Genomic DNA, 18,883 nt, shown 5'->3' with positions numbered 1-18,883 from the left:
AGATGGGCACCCATGTTTGGGCCCCACTCAACCCTGCTGCATTCCAAGGGCTCCTTTCTGCTGCCAAGGCTTTGCTGGTGAAGGAGAAATTCCTTCCAGCACAGTGGCCAGTCACGCTGAGAGGAGCTGCTCTTTGCCAGTGTGGTTTGACCAGTTTCTTATAAAAGTTTTGTGAAACAAGGTGCCCTTTTTGCCCATGAAAGCTGTGCCAGCAGAGCAGGCTTTGCCCACAGTTTCCCTGCACAGCGGCATGGGGCTTTGCTGGGTTTCTAAATGGTGCTCCATTGGCAAAACTTACACAAACTGAGTTTGTGGTCGAGGGGTAGGAGAGTATCTCTTGATCTGGAAAGAGCTGCCCTGACCCTCTGTTCCCTGTAGCTATCTCAGTTTGGAGGAAAAATTTGATTTCTAAGCTGAGATATGGGCAAACATACATCTGGGCAATGGCTGCTTGTGCCTACAGCTTCAGCTTTTCTGGTTTTTGGTTTCTTGGACTCCTGTTGTGACAGATGTGAATATTGTGGTGGGTATGGAAAGTTGAGCTGGTTTGAGTTGTCTTTCTGTCAGTTGATTACTGTCAATACTCTTTTCTTTCTTTTATTATTATTTACCTGTACACTGAATGCTCTGATTCAGCCAGGCATTATGCAAATAGCAGAAAATCAGTGTAGTCATTACCTTGGGGGATTTGCAGGCTCTTCATGATGGTTTGCAGACAAGGAATTCAATACCAGGATTTCCTTTTTGATCTGTGCTGTAAAGTAGGGACATGCATTGTTACATCTCCAGTATTTTCATTTGCCTCAACCCATAAACACGATGCCACAGTTAAACAAGACCAGACAGATGGGACTCCAGGCAGTAAATGTGCAGCAGCCTGATCCCCACTGCAGCTGAATCCTGGACATGCCAACATCATATCCCTGTCTGTAGTCAGTCCTGTACAGTCAGCTTTTTCTGAAAGCAGTCTATTTCCATGGCCCAAAAGGATTAAATGGTTTTCCAAGAAAAACTGTCGAGGAGTAGCAGGGAGAAGAGTAGGCTGAAAATACAAAATGCAAACACACCATTTTCTAGCAAGGGAGGGGAAAAGAATTTTCCATCTTTCAGCTCACTGTAATTAGGCTCTAAGACCACCAATTGTCTCAGGTTGGGTTGTTAGAGGTCATGTGAGAAAAGGGACCTGAAGATTCATTTGAGGTATGAAATCTTGTTTTTAAGGAAAAAAAAAAAATCAGTGTGTGTCTTATGTTGAATGTTGCTGTCTTGTTTTATCAGGGTTTTCTGATAACCTGGACGAAGCGCTTCAAAGCGAGCGGAGTGGAGGGAGCAGATGTCGTGAGGCTGCTCAACAAGGCCATCAAGAAACGTGGGGTAAATTGCACTCCTTTTCTCTTTTAGCTGTATCTCAGCTTTGTCAGAGACCACTCTTCATGTCACTCACTTGAGCAGGTGGTCTGAGTGGTGGTGGAGCTCTGCTTCCTTGCATGAAAATGTGTGGGTTTGCTGGAAAAATGAGGCGGCGTCAGAGTTGCCATGTGGAAGCTGTGATTTTCCTCACAGCACAGAGCTGAGTTGCTGTGTCGTGGCTTTTTGCTGGCAACCTTCAGTGATTTTATCACTCTTCAAAAACTGAAGAAGTGCTGTGTGGCAGTGCTGTGGCTTTTCAGTGATGCCAACACGTCCCATTCCTGAGAAACTTGTTTCTTGTGGACTGGACTCAGCTGAGTTGTGCACCTGCTGTGCGTGGGAGTAGCAGAGGAGCTGAGCAGAGGAGAAGGGGATTTCAGGCTCAGCGAGCTCTTGCTCTCTGCAGTTTCTCAGTGTTGACTTTATAGAGAGTGAAGGTGACCAGGTTGCTGATTTAAACAAATAAAAAGGCACTGAGCGTGAGAGGGAATGAATTCAGGTTTGCATAATGCTTGCAGCCAGGTCATATGTTGATTACTCAGCATCCAAAAATTCACTGGAAACTGTGAAGTATTTGCTTTCTTTGGGCAGTTGTGGACTCAAGCAAACTTGAATTTTGCCCTCACCAAACAACATTACTGGAGTCACTTACTATCATTAGACATATCTCACACACTGAAGGACCTGAAAAGGAATGGCTGCCTGTAATTTATTTAATTATATTGTTTTTGTATTAAAATCTTCACTTGAAGTAAAACACATTGATGGTTTAAGTAAACCTATAAGAAATATTTTCTAGATTGATGCCTCAAGCAACTGCTTCAAACCATTCCATGATGTTTCAGTGCAAAGTTCCTTCTCCCTCGTGTATGGGCCTTTTCTTTCCTGCTTGTGTGCTCATGTGAGAGCAGGCCTGTGCTCTCTAGAGTGATCCTGGTGCTGTTTATTGCTTGCATTAGTCTGCTCTCACTGCCTTCTTGGGTACATGGGATGGGGAACTGGCAGACAGAACAGGGAATATTTTAAAAGATGAGCTGTGGTATTCAGACAGATTATTTGTCTCCTGTTCCTTGTGATTTTTTTTTTGCTGAAAGCAAACTGGTGAGGAACAGGAGCAGTGTTTTCCAGAGGAACCCTGTGGCCCAAGCTGTTGGAATTTGAAATGTAGGGAATTCTCAGAGCGTTGGGTCTGTCAGCCAAAGTTTAGAATTAAACACAGGGTTTGATCTGAGACCTTGGAAAAGGCTTCCAAACTAAGGTGCTAGAAGCAAGAATGTGGATTTATAGTTTGAAGCAAAAACACAATAAGTGGAGGAAAGTTTAGAGTTTTAGAGTTTAAGATATAAAAATAAAAGTAGTTACAAGAGTAAACAAGAAGTTTAGAATGCAGTACTGTAGGTTTGTATGTTATAACATGATTGACTAAGAAAGCTGACACTGTAGCATGAGTCCATAAGATGAAATATTTAAGGGTTGGGTCAAAATCATAAATATCCTTGTTGGCAGTGTTTTATTAATAAATAAATCCCTAAAAGTCTTGTAACTAGGGGTGTTGTGACCTTCTGAGGCATGTTGTAAAGCTGTGAGCTGAACTCACCCTTCCCTACCTATGTAGAAGATAAAAAAATAAACCACATCATCAAAACCAACTTAGAGGTCCCATCTCTAACTCACTCAAAACTCCTTCCAAGATGCCCCTCCCAAGTAACGCCCTGTTGCTCCCCAGGACTACGATGCAGATATCATGGCTGTGGTGAACGACACCGTGGGGACCATGATGACCTGTGGCTTTGACGACCAGCGCTGCGAAGTCGGCCTGATCATCGGTAACGCTCCCTGCGGCGGGCGCGGGGCTGCTCTGCCTCTGCCTCTGCCTGCCCGGCCTGCTCAGCCCCTCCTGCTCTCCTTTCCCCCCAGGCACGGGCACCAACGCCTGCTACATGGAGGAGATGAGGCACATCAGCCTGGTGGAGGGGGATGAGGGCAGGATGTGCATCAACACGGAGTGGGGGGCCTTTGGAGACGACGGTGCTCTGGAGGACATCAGGACCGAGTTCGATCGGGAGATTGACCGCGGGTCCCTCAATCCTGGGAAGCAGCTGTGAGTCATTTGTGGACATTTGTTTTCTGTCCTGTGCCCCATTTCCTTCCTGTGTTAGCAATTCTGCAGTTCAATAAAGCTTTGCCTCTGGCTGGGCCAGGCCTTACGGTGGCACGGCTGGGCTCTGCTTCCCACTGTTGCCCATGGATTTGTGGGTGACTGCTGTCCTCTCCTGCAGGTTTGAGAAGATGGTCAGTGGGCTGTACATGGGGGAGCTGGTAAGGCTCATCCTGGTGAAGATGGCCAAGGAGGGGCTGCTCTTTGAGGGGAGAATCACCCCTGAGCTTCTCACCAAAGGGAAGTTTGAGACAAAGCATGTTTCTGCCATTGAAAAGTGAGTAATTTATCCCTTTTCACTCCTTGCGCTTCAGAGTGACTCTGAATGTTAACTTTCCTGCTCTTTTTGCTTTGTGGGGAAGCCTGCTGCATTGGGGGTGTCTGCCATTCTCTACTGCCTGCATAGAGCTGGCATGTGGACCCCCAGCAGACAGTCTTTGCCCTCCTCCCCAAGATTTCTCCCTTCTGTGTTGGGAGGAACTTTAAAGTCTGCCAGTCCACGCAGTTTCAGGATACAAGCTGTAGTACCTCTCTGGCTGCTCACAGAGTTGCTACCCTGCAGCTAAACATGGGAGTGAGTTGGCTTAGTGCCTCCTAGCAAATGCTTGTGTTGCTCCTTGCTGTATCCCTGGGATTGCTGGGCAGAAGGAAAACAAGTGCGACAAGGCAGAGCATTCAGTCTCGTAGGCAGGGCCGGGTGCTGCACAGTGACCTCTGAGCTATGTGCCAGTTGGGTTCTTAGAGTGTCATCACCCCTTTGGTCAGTGCTCACAGGCTCTTCCCCCCTGTGTTTTTAAAATTCACATCACTGGGATGGTTTGGGCCATAGTCATTGGGCTGGATTTTCTTTTTGAAATGGCAAGTACGACTCCAAAGGAACAGCCAGTAACTTCTATAATGCCTGTTCCTCCTGCCACAGTTTGCTCCTGTCCCTGCAGACCATGTTATGTGAACAGCTTTTCATTAAATGTGTGTGTTCATTTGTTTTAACCACAGAGGTCTGTGTTGAGGACCAAGGTAATGTTGAATAGCAGTGAGAAAAATTCAATTATTGAATAATTCCATTATTAAGAGGAAAAATTTGCCCTGAAATCCCACCTTACTTCTGGAAGAGGCACTTTGGTTATGAGCAGGGGGCACATACCTGTGCAGCTTCAAATTTCTAGCTGGTGCTAGCAAGATGCAAGAGCACTTAAAAAGATATATGGGGTGCAGTTAGGGATGACAAGATATATACACGTTGTATTTTTGTCTGGGAAATGGCTGAGCTGGACAAGAAGTTTTGCCAGAAGATTTGCTCTCAGGCTCGATGCTAACGAGGGAAAAAAAATGCAAGAGGCAGAGATTCAGTAGGGTTGTAAAAGCCTGAGAAGAGACCTGTTAGGATGAAATTGCTTAGGCAACCTTTGCTCAGGGTTTTGTTTTTCTCACTGGGCTTAATTTATCAAGACGTGTGAGGGAATGAGTGTGGGATGAGGTGTATGTTCAGGCCTGTGCTGAATTGTGGGGCTGGTGCTTCATGCTTGAGACAAGCCATTTGCAGTTTAAAGCATCACTGTAATGAAAAAAACATTTTAAGTTCCTCCAGGTCCTCCCCATGGTGTGGCTGCTGTGGTACCTGGAATTGCATTGTTTGTAGGTGGCATGTTTGCACCAGGAAACATGCTTTAGTGGAAACATGCTTCAATGAAAAGCTTTTCCATCTGTGAATGAATGCATGTTCAGAGTGTGAAAAACACCGATCACTTGTTTTTAAGATTTTAAAAGTTTAATAGTAGTAAAATGGTTATGAAAATAGTAATGTAATTAGAGTAATAAAAATCTGAACAATTGAGGTTAGGACAATACAAGACAATAAGAAACAAAGAGTTACCGATGGTCCGGGTACCTCTTTCTGGGCAAAATAAGCCCGAAATTAACAGAGGATTAACCCTTAAAACAACAGCCTGTTGCATATTCATACACATCATACATGATGCATAAATTCAATTCAAACAAAGGATTCTGTCTGGTCGTTATCAATTCCTTCCTCTTAATTTGAGCGAGGCAGCAGGAAGTTAGTTTCTTTTGATAATGGGGCAATAAATTCTGTTTCCCTGAAAGATTTAGATATCCCGTGGCTGCTATCTTGGAGGGAGTCCTCTCTTTAAAAAAGTATCCTACATAGCATAGTTTCTATTTTAACATTATGTTATAACCTAAAACTATATTTAACACACTACTTAAGAAAATTAATACAGCATAACTTTCTAACATAACCCATGTAACATTCATTTTAATATTTGCGAAAAGCCAATCATAAAATACAGATTTTTCACAAGAGTGTTTTATCTCAAGCCTCATGGAGGCTCTCTAAGAAATGTTCTTTCTAACCTTCTCAAACCCCAGGCAGGCAGGGACACCCATGTTTGGATGTGCCTCAGTCCTGCAGTCCGGCACGCGCCCGCTGAGGATTTCCCTTTGCTTTGCAGGAGCAAGGAAGGTTTGAACAAAGCCAAGGAGATCCTGACCCGTCTGGGGGTGGAGCCGTCCCACGAGGACTGCATCGCCGTGCAGCACGTGTGCACCATCGTGTCCTTCCGCTCGGCCAACCTGGTGGCCTCCACGCTGGGCGCCATCCTCAACCAGCTGCGCGACAACAAGGGCGTGGGCCGCCTCCGCACCACCGTGGGCGTCGATGGCTCCCTCTACAAGATGCACCCCCAGTGAGTGCCCCTGCTCCTGCTGCTGCCACCTCAGCTGCCACGGGCTCTGGTTTGCAAGGTGTCGTCCCAGGACGTCACCCAGGCAGGCTGGGAGGTGGTGAACCCAAGCCCCTGAACGCCCCGTGGGCAGGGGTTTAGGTCTGAGCTGGGGAGCTTGGGGGAAAGGGGAGGTGTCTTTTAAGTGAAGAAAAGAGCCAAAACCCTGAGTAACTGGATACTGCAATGTCAGGGAAAACTACCGTGGTCTGAGATTTTGGTGGGAAGGGCAGTGCAGATTCTGGGGGAGATGCAGTGCAAATTCTGGGGGGATGCAGTGCCAATTTTACCAATTTTGGTGGGAAGGGCATGCAGATTCTGGGGGTTATGCAGTGCAGATTGTGGGGTGGATGCAGTGCCAATTTTGGGACTGGGCAGTGCAGATTCTGGGGGGGATGTAGTGCAGAGTCTGGGGGGATGCAGTGCTGATTTTGGGACTGGGCAGTGCAGATTCTGTGGGGGATGCAGTGCAGATTCTGGGGGTTATGCAGTGTGGATTCTGGGGGGGATGAAGCACAGATTCTGGGGGGGGATGCAGTGCAGTTTCTGGGGAGGATGCAGCACAGATTCTGGGGGGTTGCAGTGCCAATTTTGGGGCTGGGCAGTGCCGAGGCCGGGCTCGCAGCCTCCCCTCCCCGCAGGTACGCCCGGCGCTTGCACAAGACCACGCGGCGCCTGGTGCCCGACTCGGAGGTGCGGTTCCTGCTGTCGGAGAGCGGCAGCGGCAAGGGGGCGGCCATGGTGACGGCCGTGGCATACCGGCTGTCCGAGCAGCACCGCCTCATCGACGAGACCCTGGCCGAGTTCAAGCTCACCCACGAGCAGCTGCTGCAGGTGAAGAAGAGGATGAGGGCGGAGATGGAAGCGGGGCTGAAGAAGAAGACTCACGACACCGCCAAAGTGAAGATGCTGCCCACCTTTGTCCGCAGCACGCCGGATGGGACAGGTAGAGCGTGCCCTCGCTGCGGTGGCGATGCTGGCTTGGCTACAGGGTGCCCAAAATGGGCTCCCGGTGTGGGGTTTGGCGAGGCTGAGCAGATCTGGTGCAGCCAGAGAGGAACCTGAGCTGTGCAAAGGAAGAGACCCCAGCGCTGGCCCTGCTGGCCTGTTGGTTGCTGGCAGCCTGATCCTGTGTCCTTGCCTCAGGGTGCAAGCAAAGTCACAGCTTGAGGGGGGAAAACCACAGGTGGGATCATAAACCCAAACACATAGGAAGCTTGCTCACGTTACTTGGGTACTTTGCATTTCAGGGTGGCTGGCCAAATCTCAGCAGTCTCTCAGGGAACAGTTGTGTGGGTTCTTTTTCCCTTGTTGATTTAAAGGAAAACAAAGTAATCAGAGCAGCATCTGAATTCCTCCTTTGATGAAGATCTTCCCAACTGAGTTTTTAGGAGATTTTCTATCAGAATACTTTGAGAGAAGCATTTATTCAGATTTCACTTATGGTTCTTCAAATATACACACATGTTCTTTTACAGAGAATGGAGACTTTCTGGCACTTGACCTCGGAGGGACAAACTTTAGAGTTTTGCTGGTGAAAATCCGCAGCGGTAAAAGGAGAACAGTTGAGATGCACAACAAGATCTATGCCATTCCCATAGAGGTGATGCAGGGAACAGGAGAAGAGGTATTGGCTGCATTGCTGCTTGTAAAATAACTCTTTAAGAGCACATAACTTGTACAACTTCAAGTATTATGACTTTTCTCTTCAAAGCTGTTTGATCACATCGTTACCTGCATTTCTGACTTCCTGGATTATATGGGGATAAAAGGAGCACGTCTTCCTCTTGGCTTCACCTTTTCCTTCCCTTGCAAGCAGACCAGTCTGGATGCTGTAAGTTCCTTAGTATCTTTTCAATCTGTTTCTGTGCTTATGCCAGACCTGGTTTCTCTGCCTTCAGCCTCATGTCATCCACGTGACGCTTACAGGAAGGTCACACGAGGGGAAGGTTCGTGTGCTGACCCTGACCAGTACAGCAGCTCCTATAAATAGTTCCTTTAAGGGCAGTAATGCAAATGCTGCCTGTGGCTGTGACAGATAAGAGCATTTAAATTTTCCATGGTGGTCATATCCCTTTTATAAGGCATTATGTTTTTTTCCAACTGTGTAAACCTGCTGGTCTGTGACACCTCCCTGGTTCTGCAAGCAGTAAGCAAAAGTCCATCCCTGCTGCCCATCCCTATTCCCAGGTGAGCTTGTCTCACTGGATGGAGTGGTTGCACCAGAGTCTGTGGGCTGTGTCACCAGTGTGGCCTGCAGCACATCCCTGGCAAATGGACTTGTGTTCTTTGCACTTACATGTTTAACTTCTTCACTGCCACATGCTTACACCAACCTCTGCAGCTGTTAATAGCTTCCTGTGTACTTAGCTGGGGTTTCTTTTAAGAAAGGCATATTCTCTATAACACTTCTTTGGGGTTTTTGAGTTTGTTGTCCCAGTCACTACTTTTTTTTTCCAGAGCAGTGTTGGTTGCATTGCTCTGGAAATTTAGAATCCAATCACAATTAGTTGTTTTAGATGCAAATTCAACATACTGAGGAGATATTCCTTTTCACAGAAACTCTTCTGTAAAGCATCACACTAAAGTATTTGAGATGTTAAGTGTACAGAACAGCATCTGAGTCCTAGCAACTTGATAACCTCTTTTCTTGCTTTATAGGGTATCCTTCTCAATTGGACAAAAGGCTTCAAAGCTACAGACTGTGAGGGAGAAGATGTGGTATATTTACTTAGAGAAGGAATTAAAAGAAGAGAGGTAATTTTTCTTTTTTTCCTCATTCTACTCCTCTCCAGACTTGACAGACTTTGTGGGTCAGGCTGGCTCCCTCTCACAGGATCTGTGTGCCTTGTAGACAGAGGCTGTGCCTCCTGTCTTGCACAGAAGATTGTTTTTCCCCAGAGGCTTCTGACTTTCCACATTTGCCAGAACTTTCAAGGCTTCTTTCAAACTCTGTGACAATTTCCACATACATGGAGAAAGCTGTTTTCTAAATGGTGACTGTGGGAATGCACCTCAGTGCACCCTAAAGGACAGTTTTCTCCTTCTCTTCTTCATCTTGAAAAAGCCTCAACCAGTTTCACCAAAACTTTCTAGGAAGGGAAGAAAAATAGCCTGAGAAGGGTGTTAATTTTGCACAGATTTTATTAGCCAAGGAAAAGGAAGTCTTAAAACCTTTGTTACTGGAATTGCTACACAATTGCTGTGATACTGAATGTTTATACCATGTGCCTATGTAAAAGATATGTGCTTAAACATACTTAAGCCAGGGTTAAACTTCATTCTGAAGACAGTCTGTCATAGGTAGAGCACATACCTTAGCTGCCTGCTGGTAGATTAGGTTCCTGTTTTGGCATGTGTGAAATCAGGCTGGTAATTTCAGTTGTTTGTTTCCAGTGTGTTTCTACATCATCCCCTTTGGTGGGAGGGACTCTGCTATTTTTTCACTGCTGTTTTCTCTCTCCCAAAGGAATTTGACTTGGATGTGGTGGCTGTGGTGAATGACACAGTGGGCACAATGATGACTTGTGCTTATGAAGATCCAAACTGTGAAATTGGGCTCATTGTGGGTACGTGTTAGAGCTGCTTTTTATTAAACAGCACATCCACCCATCTGTCTGTGTTCTCATGGAGGCATCCCTGTGGTTAACTGAAAATAAAGCTAGGATATCTAGGAGTAAAAGAGAGCAAAATTCAACAGCCAGCTTAGTTCTGTCCACAGTCAGTTGAGATAAGCAGAGGCTGTGATGCACAATAAACCCTGTTTTATCTGGTAAAGGCATGGTGCTGGTGGGGAGGAGAGCAGATGTGGCCTCAGGGACCCTCAGCAACTCCTGTTAGTTTAGCCTGTCAGAGTGTCCCTGCTGGGGTGTTCAGCTTTCCTCAAGCAAGTGGTCTCTCAGAATAAAGCTGCAAAGTGCAGCCACAATTCCCAGATGGCATGTGCTGGAGGGCTGTGGCAGACTGAGCACAGACACACAGCTCCCTTCCCAGCAGTGACACAGCTGAAGTCACTCCACAGGCGACTGCTGCTGCCTTTGCAAATGCCACCTTAGTCACGGGGCAGTGTGAATTCCCAGAGCTCTCCAGAGCAATGAGTTTTCCATGGGAGGAGAGGGGACAAGGCACCTGCAAGCTTTAGGAATGCTCTCAGTTGTGAGGTGGCTTGGAGGAAAGAAAGAAGCCACCAGTTTCTCCTCCAGACAGCTGGAAGGCGTCCAGGATGAGTCAGCAGAGTGCAGTGTGGGTAGGGAGTCATGCCTGCAGCTCCAGCGTGGCTGCTTTCAGGAACCAGAGTTCCCTGCAGGAAGGACAGCGTGTCCTTGGGGTGCTGAGACACCCTCTGGGGACTGTCCACTGCAGCCCTGCCAGATCTGCTGTGCAGCCAGCGTGTCTGTGTGCAGAGCAGGGCATCAGGGAGGGCCTGGGCACCTCTGGGATAATGGGAATGAGAGCCCCAGGGCTCTGACAGCTCCCTCTGTCCTGCCTGGCTGACAGCACCTAAGGGAGGCTGAGCACTGCTGGCAATCTGCAGCTGGGTTTGGTCTGGTTTGCTCCTGCAAACCTGGCTCTCAGCCTGCAAACCCAGACATTCCCTCTGTCAAACCCTGTGCTGGGGCTCAGCTCTCCTGCAGCAGGGGAGTACTGTGGGAGGATCTATTTTAGCTCAGACTGTATTGATGTAATTCCCTAAAAACATGGCAAAGGAAAACAGACATGCTGTAGCAACTGGTATATAATATGGGATGCAGGATTAAATGACAGTTTAAGTAACTTCAAGAGAACTTTTGCCCTGGTGGCAGCTAAAGCTGCCTCTCTTTGCTAATAAAGCTTTCCTTCCTAAAGAACTCTGTGTACATGGAACACTTTGCCACACTCCTTAGGATCCTCTTTGAAAAAATATCAGATATGACCTCATCTCAACATGGAAGTAACCCTCCTGCTGGAGAAAATAAGCAACTAAAATCAGAAACCCCCTCAAGCAGTCAGCTGGTAAAACCCTTGCTGCCTCAGAATTTGCTGAGGTTTTCAGTTCAACATATTTTCCCCTGAATTCTGTGGGTCTGTGGGCTTTGTGGAAGGTGGTTCCCAACTGCAAAATCCAGCTATCTGCTTCCTGAAGTTTTGGGCTCAGAAGCATGTGAGATTTTTGTGCTGAAAGGGCTGCCCTGCTCTTCCTCCCTGCAGCGTGGGACCCTCAGCCCAGCTGGCCTGGGTGAGCTTCCTCTCTGAGCCACCCTGAGCAATGCACCACAGGAGTCATGTTCTCCTTCAGTTTAGGAATGTTGAAGAGTCGAGGTTTGGGGTTTTTTTTGATGTTTCAAATGATGATTCAACTACTTCTTTCAGAAAAAAACCCACGTTCAAGATCCCCCAGAATGTTTGTCAGGGCTGTGGTGCTGGCTTTAGCCTTGTTTTGTTCCATCCAAAGAGTAACCTCAGGGTTTGTTTCTTTCAGGAACGGGCAGCAATGCCTGTTACATGGAGGAGATGAAGAACATAGAGATGGTGGATGGTGAGCAGGGGAGGATGTGTGTGAACACGGAGTGGGGAGCCTTCGGGGACAACGGGTGCCTGGATGACATCAGGACAATATATGACAAAGCAGTCGATGACTTCTCCCTGAATGCTGGCAAGCAGAGGTACTGCAGCACAAACAGGGGGCTGTGCATGTGAGCCAGGCTGCCCTAAGTGCTTTTAAGACAGAATTGGGTTTGTCTCAGTTGAGAAGGGAGAGGTTGAGAGTGGAAAATGACTGCAGTCCTGCAGATCAGTCTGTGGGATCTCCCCTTTCTGTGCTTTTCCTGGACACTGCTTTTTTGTGCCTTATTTGCTGCCATGGGACTCTACAGCAGGGCTTTTGGTGAGGACTTGAAAAGTCTTGAAATTATGAAAAGACTCTTTTTCTCGTCCTGTGCTGTACAGAGGAGGATAAGATGGCTAGTCATTCTTTTACTCTGGGTCTCAGGTTAATCTCTTTTAGCTGAACTCTCCAGAGGGCTGGGCCTGTGGAAGTCCTGAACTTACACCGGCTGGCGTGGTTAAAGCTTGGAGCTGTTCACTGTGAAGCAGTCAGGAGCTCTCGAGCAGTTGCAGCCAGCTCTTATTTCAGACCATTTTCTGGATGGGATAGGTAATGTTAGAGGGCCTGCCTTTCTTGCTTCTGGAATTTGGTCCCCTTTTTGGGGCTCACCTTTTGTTTGGGCAAGTGCTTCCCTGTCCCCTTCAAGAGAAAGTTGACAAGGAGGTGTACCCAGTACCCAGCACTGATAAAACTGGCCTGGGACTGTTGCTTGCTAGGACTACAATCTTTCATCATTTCTTTGCAGCAGTGCTTTGATGCCAGGAGCTTTTAAAAAGATTTTGTGACTAGAGTAAATCTGCCCACAAAAAACCTGAGGAATACAGACAAGCTGGCAAGTCCCACAGGAAGCTCTTTAGAAGCTGAGGCTCAAACAGACCCAGAGGGGCAGACGTGGAGCGAGCCTGATGCAGCAGCAGAGTTGGCATGGAGTAAGCAGCCAAAGGCAGTAGTGGAGACTGCCAGGGGAATAATTTATTCCAGAGATAGTCAGGCACTCAGGAGGGAGGACACTGGCTGGGTACAAGCTTGAGAGAGCTCATGGTATTAAATGGACTGCGTGGCCTGCTTCCAGCAGGATGGCGTGATGGGCTCTGCTCAGTCCAGGGCACAAACCCTGCTGTGAAGCTTCAGGAGGTGAAATAAAGGATGCACCACTGAATGCCCTTCTCAGGAAAAGGAACTGCTCAGTTCTTGTTGGTAAGGACACAACTTACAGGCCCCAAAATGCTCCATTCAAACCAGAATGATGCTGGACGGGAGTGAGAGCAAAACATGGCTGAGACCTCCAAAGAGAAAGCTCAGTGGCTCCATGCAGCAAAATTGCAGGGAAACCACAAGGTACAGTCACTGCAAATGCAGCGTTTTTAAGGGAGTCCTGTGCTTCAAAACCAGCCCTGTGCAAGATAAAGGATGGGAAAAACCATGTCCAGCCTGTTCACAGGACCACTGACCTGCAAGTAGGCAGTCTGGTGGTCCAGGGTTGGTCTGTGCTCTTCAGTTAATTCAAGCACCTGGTTTCCAGTAGGAAACCAGTTATCCTAAAACCCCAGGGAGGAACCAAGCTGTCTTGAACCTCTCTCAGCCCCCAACTCTGCACACAGGACCAAAGTTTCCCACTTGCAGTCTTGCCTCAGGCTAAAGAGGGGAAATATCTTCCACCTGCAGCCCTCTGTCTAGCACAGGATAAGGAGTGATGCTTGGCCCTGGTACCTGCAGCTCTCTGTGCATAGGACAGCTGGCTGATAATGATGCTGCCTTGGCAAAGGTGGGCAGGCTCCCTCTGAACTGTCTTTCCTTGCAGGTATGAGAAAATGATCAGTGGGATGTACCTGGGGGAAATAGTCCGCAATATTTTGATCGACTTCACCAAACGGGGTTTCCTGTTCCGAGGCCAGATTTCAGAGACACTGAAGACCAGACATATCTTTGAAACCAAGTTCCTTTCTCAGATTGAGAGGTGAGCACTGCAGGGGAGGCTGCTTAGAGTGACATAGTGTAGTAGTGTTCATCTGGTGACGCTGCTGGATGGGAGGGACAGCTGGAGAGCATTGCTTGCTTCTCTGGAGAGAATTTGAGTTTCAGCCTGTGTGTGTGCAGGAGGATTCTTTACAATATCATCTGAATTTCTAGCAATGCTCACTTCTAAACCCTGGGAAGGGCTGTCAAGGATTCCCTCACTCTATCATTTTATTTCCTTGTTTGGAAATCAAGCCATTTTCCTGGGCCCCTTGTGTGTGTTTAGCTGCAGTTGTGGAATTGAATGAGCACTAGCTGAGTGAGCACTGCTTACTGCGTGTTTTTGTGCTTTTATTGCTCGGACTCTGTATTTTAAACAATCTCTGAGGCTTCACGGGAGGGGAAAAACCCCAAGGTCATGGTTAAAAATATTTTCCTGGAATGCCCCATGGTAAGAAAAGAGAAAGGGAGGCAGTGCAGAGCTGGACTTGGAGCCTCTGTTGCTGCTTGCACTCCTCTCCTGCACTGCAGCACAGTGCAGGGATGATGGAATTTGCATTCCCTGGGGTCACTGGTGCTGTCAGGAGAGGCTGCTGCCTGGGGTGGGTGCACCATCAGTGCAATGAGGCTTATGGCTTGACTGAGGGCAACCTGTGACATGGTGTTCTCCTCCCACAGTGACAGGTTAGCCTTGCTGCAGGTGAGAACCATCCTCCAGCAGCTGGGGCTCAACAGCACCTGCGACGACAGCATCATTGTCAAGACAGTCTGTGGGGCGGTGTCGAGGCGAGCAGCCCAGCTCTGTGGTGCTGGGATGGCTGCCATTGTAGACAAAATCAGGGAGAACAGAGGGTTAGAGCGCCTGGAGATAACGGTTGGTGTGGATGGAACTCTCTACAAACTCCACCCGCAGTGAGTGTTTGCCTTCTCAGCTTTTGTTTGTGCCTTGCCTGTATGTCCTTCCTCCTGATGCTCCCAACTGGACTCTCTCACTTGCTGGGATAAGAACTAGGGGAAAAAATGTCTTAATCAGGGGGCTCAGGGCTTTCTGAAGGCCAATGAGAAGATTGGGAATGACTTGTCACCACGTCAAGAATCTTTCACAAACTGAAGGGGACACAGCTTGCCGAGTGAGTTGGAAGCTGTATAGCAAGGGAAGGATTTCTTGGCTGTGGACAGGCAATGACAGAGCAGTGCTGAAATGCCCTGGTGCCTCTTTGGAGGATGTTTCTGTTCAGTGTCCAGTGGAGAGGAGTTGCTGCAGAACAATGCAGGTGCGGGCAGGAGTCTAAAAGAGCTGGGGCAGGAGGAGAAGAGAACCAGTGCCCACCTCTAGTGTGCATGGAGGGAGATGGGTGGGAAGGAGGGGACTTACTTGGTCTGTTCTTTTCCCTCTGCTGTGGATTAGTGATCCCAGTTAACCTCACACAGACAGGCAGGGCTGGGAGGCAAGTGCTTTTTTCCTGTAACTCCTACTGCTCCCAGGCTTCAAATCCACCCTGGTTTCCAACATCTTATCCTGATGAGAGGGGACACAGTGCAAATGCCCGTGGCAGTGCTCCACAGTTGCTGCAGGACCTTCTCACCCACTGCCCTTGTTTGCTTTCACAGCTTCTCGAGGATCATGCACCAAACAGTCAAAGATCTGGCACCCAACTGCGACGTGACCTTCCTGCTGTCGGAGGACGGCAGCGGGAAAGGGGCAGCGCTCATCACAGCGGTGGGATGCAGGCTTCGTGAGGCTGAGCAGAACTGAACTCCACAATCCTGGCCTCAATTCTGTCTTGTGTTTCTCATAAAGCAGCGACTGCATAGTCAGAACTGGTAAAAAACTCAGAACTCACTGCTTTATTGGGGGAGAAAAAAAAAAAGTACAACTAATGACATAAAAAAAAAAATAGGATACAAGATAGAATGTGTGCTCTTAATAATATCTCCTGTTTCTGGACCCCAATCTGCATGTTTCTTACTCACCTTGTTGGTACCTTCCCCATCTGTAGGTCATGGGAAAAAAACCCCAGTCTATAATTTCTGCAGTTGTCAAAAATCAGTTGTTGTCTGAGACGAAACTGCCCCCAAGTGATGTGCGTTGAGAGCTCCCGTTGCATCGTACCAAACGTGTTCTTTGCAGCATCCCTGTTAAGCACACTGCCAGCACGCTGACCACCAGACCTGGGTGTTGATGCTTTTAAGTGAAGGGGAAGCAACAGTTCCCTCCTGCATTATCTACCTGCTGTTGTTTCGTCTCAAGCGGTTGTGAAACATTTTGGTGTGTCAGCACTGTGCACGCACGTAACTCTGTAGTGGGACGTGACACCGCGACTTACTCGCTTCCTTGATGCCTCCTGTCATGGTGAAAGTAAACACCCTTGTCCCACAGATCTGGTTCCACTGGTATTCCCCATTGCTTCTGTGAGTAGTGTTGTGTTACTGGGCGAAGTCCGTCACGTTTCGGCGAGAAGTCCCTAAAGAGTGGTTGGTGCCTGGGGTAATCCAAATCTCCAGACCTGCCAAATTGGTAGATCTATGCTCCCTACATGGCTGTGCTGTGTTCTTCTGTCGAAGGGTTCTTACAGAAATAGTTCCTGTCTCTTCTCGTTAGTCTAGGTCAGGGCACTGCAGCTGCCCTTCCACCAAACCTGCAGCTCAGCCGCGTGCCCCGGATGCGCCTACTTCCGTCTCTCGCCTTAAATGGGTATTTGCTTCCACACAGAGCTTTAATCTTTAATGCTGTCCAGCAGTCACTCAGAACACAGACACCCAGCCAGAGTTAGTGCGCAGAAAGGAAGAGGAAGGTTGTGTTTTGATCTTGCCTTTGAGGACTCATGTGCGTAAACAACCCAAAAAGCCAAAATTGGGTGCAGCTTATTCCAAGGACGAAGGCAACAGCAGATCATTTACACATGGTGTACCCTGTCCTCTGTCCAGTCAATGCCATTATTATATTTGCATACCAGTTGCATCGCTTAAATTGAGAAGCAGTTAGGAAGGCATGTGTCCAGTAATAACTGTAAGTCACACCACTTTCTGCAAAGAGGGAGACCACACAGTAGTCCTTAATTCCCACTCTTCTACCAAAAATGAATTTCAGATGTCCGCATGGTTTTCCCTGCTGCCTTTTCCTGCAGAAAGTAGATGGAATTTTGCAGGCTGCTCTTCTCTGCTCTCATTCCACTCCCTAAGATTTGGATTGCCCTACCTATCGATAACATTTCAATATGCATTATGGTGCACTGTGAGTGAATGTTGTAAAGTAACCTGTAAGTCACAAACAGTCATTGCAGCTTTAAGTGTGTGTCTACCTGAAAAATTGCATGCCTAACTGGTTTTGCAAAGGTAGAGGGTCTTTTTACTTTGCACACTAGTAGCTCTGGTACTAGTGTTACGTGATACTTGTGAAAATATTAAACTTTTTTGATGTGCGTTAACTGGTGTTTAGTGGTTCTTTCTGGAAGAGGTGCTGTTGGCTGGTGGCTTAGTGCTTTGGGAAGAGCTATTGTGTAGGGAGAGCTGCAACCTAATCCCAGTGGTGCCTGTGTTTTGTGTGTGTGTTTTTATTCCCGGGCATTCGGGGTCAGATTCACACAGGTCCCCGTGCCTCGTGTTTCCTAACGTAGTTCAGCAGAGGCACAGCGCTGACAGTGCCCAAATCTTGGGGGCCATGTGGCTTGTCCAAGTGCCCCTCGTGCCCTGTCTTGTGCAGGGGGATCTGTGGTGCAGGAGGACCTCGGGGTGCTGCACCGAGGGCGGTGTGGTTTCATTAGGCTGGTGATGGACATGTGTGTCTAAGCTCCCTGTGTGTGTAGGGTTAACGTCGGCTCAGCCCCGGTGTCAGGTGCTCCTGCAGCACTGGCTGGCACAGCCTGTGTTGGAGCTGTGGTAGATGGAAGCCCCTTTTTGTGTACACCAAAGCTGTGCTTCTCCAATAACGCGTTTTACGTTACAGCTTGAATAGTCTCTGACAGCCTTGATGTGCAGCTATGACCCCAAACAGGAGACAGAAGAAGGTGAGAAACTTTTTTGGGCACAGGGGACACGTTGCATTTGAATTGCTTGAAGGTTTGCAAATCTTGTGCCTGCCATCAGCAGTGCTGTAGGGGTGGTGTGAGCCGTGCCTGGGGACCTGGGTTTGGAGCTCTTTGGCACCTGAGGACCAGGCTCAGTGCAGGATAGAGGGTGAAGGAGAAGTGGAAGTTAAACTTGGTCTCAGGGTGACTGTGGATTTTGGAGATGCTGGCATAGGTCGTTTTGTTTATTGGATCCAGCTCATAACAAATAGGGAGTGAGTTTGTGTTTCTAACTTTTCCTACCATGGACCATAGTTGATGTACTCGGTAAGACACGGCAGTTCTTTTCCAAAGGGAGACATGGTGGGATTTCCATTTCCAGACTACTTCTTACCCCTAGGAAACTGTTCCAAGTGAATCACAAGCTATAACTGTCTGAAGAAATGTCTCCAATGTTACCCAAGCAATGACTGAGATGTCTTTCTTAAAGCTTTTAGGCTTGGTGAATAAAATCACAGTCCTCTTAACTGTTAAGCTGTAATTACTGCAATATGAACACAAAAATCTTATATTTCCTGGGGAAAAGACCATTTGCATACCACTGTTGTAATGTCATCTGCTCCTTACTCCTCTGGGGTTCTCTCAGAAGCCTTTTGAATGGGTTTTAAAACAAGCAGACCTTGTTTTGTTTTGTTTTCTTAAGAAAATAGCAGAAGGCAAAATAAAGTGTTTCTGAACTTTTGAACCCCGTTCTGTGCTTTTTGTTCATTCCTTTGCCATAAAAATTATTTTCTTGAAGTGTTTTTCTTTACTGACTGCAGGGACTGTTTTGCTACTTAGAGCACAAGTGAACATGCAGGAGAGGGATTTATTGCTGACCTGGATGTCTTTACTGCTGTGTGGTATTTAATCCTGTCTATATTTATTAATGGAGAATTGCATGTACTTACCATGGGGCATGGTGTTCCTGTTGCCTCATGTATCACAGGAATAACATAGCCTGCTGTGTAACAAGGGCTCGGGGCAT

The 18,883-nt window shown here is 47.7% G+C and overlaps 1 protein-coding gene across 1 annotated transcript in view; it reads left to right on the top strand.

Annotated features, from left to right (window-relative positions):
• Positions 1-18,601, top strand: part of LOC120496093 (hexokinase-1) — a 36,378-nt gene extending 17,777 nt beyond the window's left edge. Inside the window, exons 5-18 of the mRNA XM_039696163.1 lie at positions 1,279-1,374; positions 3,137-3,236; positions 3,328-3,511; positions 3,690-3,845; positions 6,040-6,273; positions 6,951-7,255; positions 7,788-7,936; positions 8,024-8,143; positions 8,971-9,066; positions 9,779-9,878; positions 11,768-11,951; positions 13,695-13,850; positions 14,528-14,761; positions 15,461-18,601. Of these exons, the coding sequence (XP_039552097.1) occupies positions 1,279-1,374; positions 3,137-3,236; positions 3,328-3,511; positions 3,690-3,845; positions 6,040-6,273; positions 6,951-7,255; positions 7,788-7,936; positions 8,024-8,143; positions 8,971-9,066; positions 9,779-9,878; positions 11,768-11,951; positions 13,695-13,850; positions 14,528-14,761; positions 15,461-15,605 (2,259 nt within the window). The 3' untranslated portion in view covers positions 15,606-18,601. The remainder of the gene's footprint in view (positions 1-1,278; positions 1,375-3,136; positions 3,237-3,327; positions 3,512-3,689; positions 3,846-6,039; positions 6,274-6,950; positions 7,256-7,787; positions 7,937-8,023; positions 8,144-8,970; positions 9,067-9,778; positions 9,879-11,767; positions 11,952-13,694; positions 13,851-14,527; positions 14,762-15,460) is intronic.
• The last annotated feature ends 282 nt before the right edge of the window (positions 18,602-18,883 follow it).

This window comes from Passer montanus, unplaced genomic scaffold (assembly GCF_014805655.1).
Source record: "Passer montanus isolate IOZ18808 unplaced genomic scaffold, ASM1480565v1 scaffold96, whole genome shotgun sequence".
Classification (NCBI taxonomy): Eukaryota; Metazoa; Chordata; class Aves; order Passeriformes; family Passeridae; genus Passer; species Passer montanus.
Note: the sequence above shows the minus strand (reverse complement) of the source record. Positions and strands in the feature narration are given on the sequence as shown.